Source organism: Ochlerotatus camptorhynchus, unplaced genomic scaffold, assembly GCF_037179485.1.
Source record: "Ochlerotatus camptorhynchus isolate MF236.1 unplaced genomic scaffold, CSIRO-AGI_Acam_v1.1 ptg000477l, whole genome shotgun sequence".
In the NCBI taxonomy this organism is placed as follows: Eukaryota; Metazoa; Arthropoda; class Insecta; order Diptera; family Culicidae; genus Ochlerotatus; species Ochlerotatus camptorhynchus.
This window is the reverse complement of record NW_027040963.1, coordinates 399,785-408,633: the sequence shown is the minus strand read 5'-3', so window position 1 is coordinate 408,633 and position 8,849 is coordinate 399,785. Positions and strand designations below refer to the sequence as shown.

Genomic DNA, 8,849 nt, shown 5'->3' with positions numbered 1-8,849 from the left:
TTCATGGCCATGATTTGCTCTTTTTCCGTACACTCATCGAGAAGTCCAACCCGAATAAACGAACTCAATAATAGTGTTTAATGAAAATTGAAGATTAGTTTTTTATGCTTTAGAATGTTTTTTCCTTGGAATAAAAGACACTCGCTATCTTACGTTCAGTTTTTCCTTCGATTACCGCTCAGATGAGTAAGAATTCCTTCTTTCTCTTTCCGTTTCGTTCATGTTCTGGGTAAGTCAGAGTAATTCTTTCGTCCGATAATATCTGCGGTTCTACGGGACTTGGCGTTTTACTTTTGATATTAAAGCTAGTTGTGCCATTAGATATAAGGTCTCACAAATCGGGCAAAATTCGAACATGACCAGTGGTCTCTCCTAATCGAGAGTGGCGCTTAAGCCACTGAGTACTACGAAAACCTCAACGAAAATTCGTGAACGGTTACAATATGATTATAAAAATCATTTCAAACGATAGTGCTCATATCGATAAACTTCCTAAATATAACCGTTTTCGAGATATTTCAAATTTACTTTCATCAAAATCAATTTTTTGTAGAAAATAAGCCATTTTCATAAGTTAATCGTGATTCTCCATCAGCATTGATAAGTTTAGCAAGATACACATATATTTACCTTCAATTTGTCTTTTGACGATTGAACGATCAGACAACCCGTTTAGAATTTACAGGGGAAATGAAAACACTATTATTTTAAATATAGAAACCAACACAAGTTAAGTTGCACTTATTTTCATTATCAAGCGTAGTTTCATCCTATTTAAGTTGTTAATATTGATGTACCTATCCATCTTATTATTTTAGGTACATTATAATGTCTTCCATGGTATTTTTCATGAAAAAAGAGCTTCTCTGTTAGAGTAGCTTCAATACCAAAACAATATTTATACCTGAATATCCAAATGGTACCTACGTTTGTGTATAAGCATGACCATCCTTTTGAAAACAGACATCACTAAAAAAATCTTTTTGAGTGAACAAGTATAATTAGCGTATGGAATTCAAGAAGGTCGAGTGTTGCAAGCCGTTTCCTAATAAACGGTGTTCGTCAAAGCTTCGTAAATTATCCAAAAATTTGATTGAAAAACATAAGTTCCTAGAGTGGAAATTTAATTTGGATGCATCTCTATCAATCTGTGATACGTGTCGCTTGAATTTAAATAGAATCAAACCATGTGCTGAAAATCTGGAACTAGAAGTGCAACCGTCAGTCATGGACATCGTGGAGCCGCAGTCATCTACATCTCGACATGGCCTCGAAGAAATACCATCAACTACGTCAATAACAACAGCATCATCTCAGGATAGTGGAGAGCAACAATTTTCCAGGACGCATAATAATGAGCTATTCAACAAGGGCATAGCTGGTATCAACGTATCGCCAATATCGACAAAAAAAATCCAGAATGTTAACTATCCCCGGAGAAAGTATATGGACATTACCAATGGCATTAAGAAACGCATCTTCGGTTTTCAAGCGGAAGAAGATGACCTGGAGCAACTAAAATTGAAATCTGCGGAACACAATGAGATGATCGGACAACTGAAGGAGAGATTTGCTGATCCAGGTTCATCGAGAGACGATCAAATAAGGATTCTGACGATTTTGCCGAAATCTTGGTCAACGCAAACGGTAATGGACGAGTTTGAAACAAATAAACACGTTGTATTGCAAGCTCGATGCTTGGCAAACGGGAAAGGAGTATTGGACACCCCCAATGAAACACGGTTTGGACCCCGAAATTAAAAACGAGGTTGTTTATGGTTTTGGAATTGAGTTCATCCATGACTGATTTTTCTGCAATACAATTACTGTGTGAGAGAGAGAGAGATTTCAAGAACAGGAACTTTGCCTGTCTACCCGATATCGTTTGTTTTTTGATTGCTACTACGTCTTAATTATTCTAATAAAAGTGAATTTGAGAGCAGACATTTTTGTTCTTCAAGTTTTGTTTATTTTCGTTTCGGAAATTCGGAAAAGTCCCGGTTTCGCGTGGTAGAACTTCGCGTCAGTTCTCGGTAGTCGTGCCTTGTCCACTTCCGCATCATTTCGAACGATTAACATTTGGTCCTTCGCGATCCGGATCGGCGTGAATCAGCGACAATGGTGGAGCTGATCAGGAAAAGAAACGTGGCCTTCGAGAGGCTGAAGAGAGTACATGCGAGTGCAAGGCAGCTGGCAGAACATGAAACACAGGCGTTCGAAGTTCACGATCGGCTTCGGAAATTAGCCGAGATGGAGGAATCTTTCGACAGGATTCAAGCTGAAATCGAAGAAGCAGTCCCGAACGTAGAACTTTCTTTGGAGCTCAGTGTGCGTTCGGACTACTAACAACTTTTCTACACAACGAAAGGACTGATTACAAAGCTGCTGCAAGTGAAGGAAGGTCCATCAAGTGCTGGCAGTGACTCTACAGGGGTAGATCCTAATAACGAGCTGAAGGAGGCAGTCCGTGTACTGCTCGAAACGCAACGAACCCTCCTTTCCAGCCAAGCGACAAGTACAACGAATATGGAAGGGTTGGCTGTGCAGCTTCGTCAGCAGCATTTGGAGCCAATCGACACGCAGTTGCCATCGTACAATTTGCCCGTGTTCAGAGGCGACAGGAAGCAGTGGGCTTCTTTTAAAGATCTTTTCGTCAGCGGCGTCGACAATAAAAACCTAACTAGTGCTCTAAAGCTACAATTACTGATGTACCATCTGGAAGGTGACGTCAGAAGCCTAGTTAGCTGTTACTCTATCACCGATGCAAACTATAAACAGGTGTGGGATACACTTGTTGAGCACTTCGACAAACCAAAGTTCACAGTTGCCGCTCTGGTTCAGGAGTTCTGCGACCAACCGGCAATAAGGCCTTTGAATCTTGCAAGCTTACGAAAGTTCGTCAACTCTGTGCCCTGGGGCCAACTTGCGAAACGAGAGATCCTTGGTTGAATCACATCGTACTGAAGAAGCTTGATGATGGTCTTCGGTCTCAGTGGGCACAGCATATTGTGGATAATGACGACTCAACGTTCGTCGATCTTCTCAAGTTTCTTAAAAGGAAGTGTGAAGCGTTGGAGACCTGTGCAGCATTCGGTGGAAAACCCTCGGAGTACGGCAGAAAGGAACCTCATAGAGATGACCGCAAGCAACTCACCGCAAAAAAGGAAATCAAGGCATTCAATGCAGTTCAACAGCAGTCTTGTCCGGTTTGCGCGGAAAGCCACAGGATTTATGAGTGCACCGTCTTCAAGGAATCTCCTGTCAACGAAATGCGCGAACGAGTGCAGCAAGCGAAACTATGTTTCAATTGTCTGAGACCAAACCATTGCGCCAAATCCTGTCCGTCGAAGTCGGTATGCCGCACACCACACTGTCAACAACGTCATCATACGATGCTCTGCAAGGCAGACAAAAATGAGCTAACATCGACCCCGCCGTCAGAAAAGCAAGTTTCGTCTTCGCCTTCACCACAGCAGCCGCAAAGTTCTGCAGCAGCGGTGTCCTGCACGACTAACGTCAAAAACAGCTGTTCTTCGGTTGTCATCGGCCTACTACTAACGGCATTAGTACGAGTGAAGCGAATTAATGGTCAGTGCCAGGAAGTACGAGTGATGATTGATAGCGGTTCACAAGCATCACTTATCACGGAGAATTGCGTGACCAATCTCGGATTGCAGCGAAGCAACGCTAATCTGATTGTCACCGGAATCGCAAGCTGCTCATCGGAAACCACCAGAGGAGTTGTCGACCTGGAAATTTCTTCTCGCTTTTGCTACAATTCGGTGGTCAACGTCAAGGCATATGTGCTGTCCAAGTTCCCGCGGATCGTACCAAACCAGCGATTGGATCCTGAACGGCTAAAATGTTTGGAAACATTGCAGCTAGCGGACCCACATTTTGACAAGCCCGGCAGTATCGATATTATTCTTGGAGCTGATGTTTTCTTGGCTATTTTGGAAGATGGCAAGGTAAAAGATGGATCGGGACTTCCAGTGGCGATCAACTCAACTTTTGGATGGATTGTTGCCGGTCAAGTTTTCGACGCAGCGGCGCCGGTGGTGTAGTGGTAAGCGTGATTACTTCTCACCCCAGCAGGCCTGGGTTCAATCCCAGTCGGCGCCGCCGGGATGTTCTGAGGCATAACATCTCTGATCACGCCTTCCTTCGGAAGGGAAGTAAAGCCGTTGGTCCCCGGTTCATGAGTTGATGGGTCGATAGGTAGGGTCCAGGTGTGGGAGCTGCCTCTCTGGCGTCGGTAGCATTGGTGCTCAGCACGGAAAACAAGATCGACGGAAACAAACCAAGAAGTTTTCGACGCCAGCGAGGTGAATTGCAAAACGGCCATCATCAGTCTCAACATGGACATGGACATCGACAAGGTTCTTCGGAAATTTTGGGAAGTTGAAGAGGTCAACAGACCGAAACCTTTGACGCAGGAGGAGCAGCAAGCAGTGGATTTATTTAATACTACGCATCGACGAGATAAAACTGGTAGATTTACAGTGCGTTTACCGTTCGACGAAAGCAAACCCGCATTAGGTGAATCGATGCCAGCAGCAATCCAGCGGTTGAAGGCGATGGAAAGGAGATTCGTTCGAGATCCAGGCTTCAAACAGATGTACGGTGAGTTCATGACCGAGTACCTTAACCTTGGTCACATGGAGAGGATTCCAGACGACGAGGTTAACGTTGCGCCGTAGAAAAGTTTCTACCTTCCACATCACGGTGTCATGCGGCAAGACAGTGTCACAACCAAATTGCGAGTCGTGTTTGACGGCTCATGTCAATCGTCATCCTAAATTTCTTTGAACGAGAAACTGTTGACTGGACCGAAGGTCACCGAGGACTTGCCTGTCGTCCTTTCCCGTTTTCGTAGCTACGCTTTCGACTTTATTGCGGATGCGGAAAAAATGTATCGACAGATATGGATACACAGAGACGATGTTGATTACTTGCGTACTGTATGGAGAGCGGAGGCCGATAAGCCCATTGAACATCGTTCGAATTACATCGGAAGCAGGTTTTCATCTTCGGAAGTGGTCAGCAAATGATTCCCGGCTGCTGGACGAGAATGCAAACGCTGCTCAACTCGAAGCTCAATCTTCAGTCCCTGTTAATTTACAATCAGAAGCGGATGCAGTAAAAGCACTGGGTATTCATTGGTATTCAGCCACAGACTCTTTCGGATTCCGTTTGAATTTCGACATCGACAAGCCAAACATTAAGCGGCAACGGTTTTTCGATCCCTTGGGCTGGATCTCACCGATAATTGTGCGTATCAAGATACTGTACCAAACACTGTGGTTGCATGACTTACAATGGGATGACCCACTTCCAGCTGTTATCCACAAGGAGTGGAACAACATCAAGGCAAGTTTGGCATCAATCAAAGACATTCGCATTCCAAGATGGATCGTAAATCACCACGGAGCGGTACAGCTACACGGATTCGCTGACGCGTCTGAAGCAGCCTATGCAGCAGTGGTGTACGCCAGATCCAAAGACGATGATGGCAATGTCAGCATATCGCTGGTTGCGAGCAAAACCAAGGTTGCTCCTATTCAGCAAGTGTCCCTTCCTCGGCTTGAATTAAACGCTGCCGTTCTTCTTGTGGAGCTCATGAAGCAGATTATCGAATCACTCGATCACTTGGATGTTACCTTTCACGCGTGGACGGATTCTACCGTTGTGCTTGGATGGCTCACGTCGTATCCCAAGAAATGGAAAATTTTTGTGGCAAATCGGACATCGGCGATATTAGATTTCCTGCCTCGTAGTTCGTGGCATCACATATCATCGAGTGAAAATCCTGCTGACTGTGCATCTAGACGTTTGCTACCAACGGAGCTGGTTGACCACAATTTGTGGTGGACTGGTCCGTCCCTCCTGTACGACAACGAAGACATCTGGAAGGAAAGTACAGAAGCGGTACACATTACGGAAGACACAACGGAGCAAAGAAGAGCAATTTCAGCGGTTACGGCTGCTGTCAAACCTGCATCGGACTGGAAAGTTGAAGAATATCTTCTGAAACGAAATACATCTTTAAAGGATTCGCAACGAGAGCTAGCGTGGGTCTACAGATTCAAGATCGTCAACTCACTAGGGAAGCTACGAGGAACTGAGAAGATTACTGGACAACTGAAGCCATTGGAAGTTCATGATGCCAATCTACAGTTGGCCCGTTTTGCTCAGCATCAGGTGTTTGGAAGCGATATCGAACATCTTCGAAAAGGTCAACCACTTCCTTTTAACAGTAAACTCAAATCGCTTTTCCCTTTTGTGGTAGTGGCTTTTAATATTCAGGTGTGTGTGGAGTGCGAAGGGGTTCGCGTTGTTTTATAGCAAGAGTGCGGGTAGTCCTACTTAGCTCGGCGTCGTATACGGTTCACTTTGTATATATATTATCAGTTCTCTGAAGTTAGCTACCACAAGATGGCGACGAGGATGGGATCCTCTGTAGTGCAGTGAAAGAAAAAAAAATCGTTTCCGTGAAGAAAAATATTACCAGTGATTTCCGTATTTCATTCGAACATCTGAAGCCTGGGAGGTAATGATTTGAAACTCCATTGTTGGTCAAAGAAAAACAAAAATAGAATAAAAAAAAAAGTGTGCTTCTATGCCAGAATCTGCGTTGTAAAATTTCTGCATAATTAAGCCTTGGCTTATTGAATAAGCTTGATAAACGGAGTAATATGCTGTAGAAGAATATTTCGGAAAATAGGAAATGGGTTGTGCGTGTAAGGTGAAGGTTTAATTATAAATAAATGTACGGTTCAATTAGAATTGCTCAAATTGGTGCGAAATTGAAGTGACGCTCGAGGTGACGCTATAGCCGCCATCTTCTATATATATAAAAATTAATTTCTGTCTGTCTGTCTGTCTGTCTGTCTGTCTGTCTGACCCTTATAGACTCGAAAACTACTGAACCGATTGGCGTGAAAATTTGTATACAGGGGTTTTTGGGGCCGTGGAAGGTTCTTATGATGGTTCGAGACCCCTCCCCCTTCTGTAAGGGAGGGCTCCCATACAAATGAAACAGAAATTTCTGCATAACTCGAGAACTAATCAAGCAAATGGTACCAAATTAGGCATGTGGGGGCGACTGTGTGGGTATAAAGAGATAATCATAGGGGGTAGCCCCTTAGATAATAGGGGGGGGGGGGGGCTACGTACAATATAGCATGCTTTTTTTTTAAATTGGCGCATAAACTCAAACTAATATTGAATCCCGAGCAAGACCAGACACACTCAGCTAGTATTGAATAAAAAAACAAAAATATGGAAGCGAGCCAGTCGAGTTTGGCTGTATGTCTGTGTATATACATATACATAATCTAATTCTATAAGTGTTCATACAGTGAATTACCAGAAAGAACAAGAGAGAAGAGAACAACGAATCAGTGTGAGAGTATTGGAAAAAATAACCAGTGAGAATAGTGCGAATGATGAGAATGTTTGTTGTAGTGAGATATTTATAAGCTTGGATAAAATAGTGAGAGGTTTTTGTTGCTTGCGTGAGAACCGCACATAGGAGTTCATGACGCTGTTCTGTGCCGAATTCGAACCGGTGCTGGAGAGATGGTATGTTGTATGGCTGTTTATATGAGTAAAAAAAAAGGTAGTCTACAAATCTGAGGTATGTACCACATTACCCAAATAAACGTTACAAAGATTTCGAAATTATATGCCAATTAGATTACCATTCGGATAGCAGGCATTATTTTTTTTTATTTATTGGTGTGTCGATTTTATTTCGGCTATTTGGATGAGCTTCAATCCTTGAACGTGAGAAGGAATTGAAGTGAGATTTTATTTGTGTGTGTTTATTCAATTTCGACTAATATGCTTATATTAGTGTGTGACAATATGAAAATAAAATAGATATAAAATGAGTTGATGTGTGAACAAATTGTTTCTATATGAGGCGAACGAGTATGTACAAGTCATCCTATCGTGGAAAATGAACGTGAGTGCCAATCACGTGAGTGCCAATTGATAATGTTAGGTTATGGCTCTTAAATGTAGCAATAGAGAATAATAAAGGAAATTCTAATGAATTTTGTATGAGAACTGGGAGAACTATGGTCAGTAAATAATTCTGAGAAGATTCTGGTATTAAATTGCACACAAATATATACAAAAAAAATTGATTTGTTTATTGAATCGTAAAAAGCAAATGCTTTTACTTAAATGTGCTGTGAATTGATATCATTGACAGATCCACCAAACATGGATGAACTTCGGAATGAACCTGATCTGAGTGAAGGTGGTGCTAACGCGTCGATCATTCAACAGAATTTATCGTTCTTTAGTCCGGCATCATACAATCTGCCACATTTTAAATACAAACATCTGCCACAATCCGAGATCCGAAATGCGTGGGGATCATGGATTCGATGGTTCGAAACAGTCATGGCAGCAGCGAGTATTACAGATGGTCCCTGCCGTAAAATGCAGTTACTTGCTATGGGAGGCCTGGAGCTCCAGAGTGCTTTTTATGGTATTCCTGGATGTGATGACGATGATCCAACAAAGGACCCGTACATTTTAACGAAAGATAGATTGACACAATATTTCTCACCGAAGCACCATGATAGCTTCGAAAGATTTCTGTTTTGGTCTATGATACCTGGTGATAGTGTGAGCATAAGCAAATTTGCTCTCAGGGTGCAGCAAAAGGCTGAAAAATGTTCTTTCGGGAATACAGAGAGTGAAAGAAGGTATATTGCGGTAGTGGATAAAATTATCCAATATACAATTATGGATGGTTTTACATAAATCACTTTTTAAAAAAGATTCACTTAGTCCTAGAGGACAGATTTATTCGCGAAGTTCACTGTTACACG

General features: G+C 42.6%; 1 protein-coding gene across 1 annotated transcript; it reads left to right on the top strand.

The window, feature by feature from the left end:
* The first annotated feature begins 2,250 nt into the window (after positions 1-2,250).
* On the top strand, positions 2,251-4,064 carry LOC135712391 (uncharacterized). The gene is made up of 3 exons (XM_065235382.1): positions 2,251-2,326; positions 2,369-2,722; positions 2,842-4,064. Exons 1-3 carry the CDS (start codon positions 2,251-2,253, stop codon positions 4,062-4,064), a joined length of 1,653 nt encoding a protein of 550 aa, XP_065091454.1.
* Positions 4,065-8,849: the final 4,785 nt, after the last annotated feature.

Coding starts and splice junctions, on each gene's coding strand:
- LOC135712391 (XM_065235382.1), top strand. CDS start 2,251: ATGGAGGAATCTTTCGACAGGATTCAAGCTGAAATCGAAGAAGCAGTC. Junction 2,327..2,368: donor AGAACTTTCTTTGGAGCTCA/GTGTGCGTTCGG, acceptor ACACAACGAAAG/GACTGATTACAAAGCTGCTG. Junction 2,723..2,841: donor ACTGATGTACCATCTGGAAG/GTGACGTCAGAA, acceptor GCTCTGGTTCAG/GAGTTCTGCGACCAACCGGC.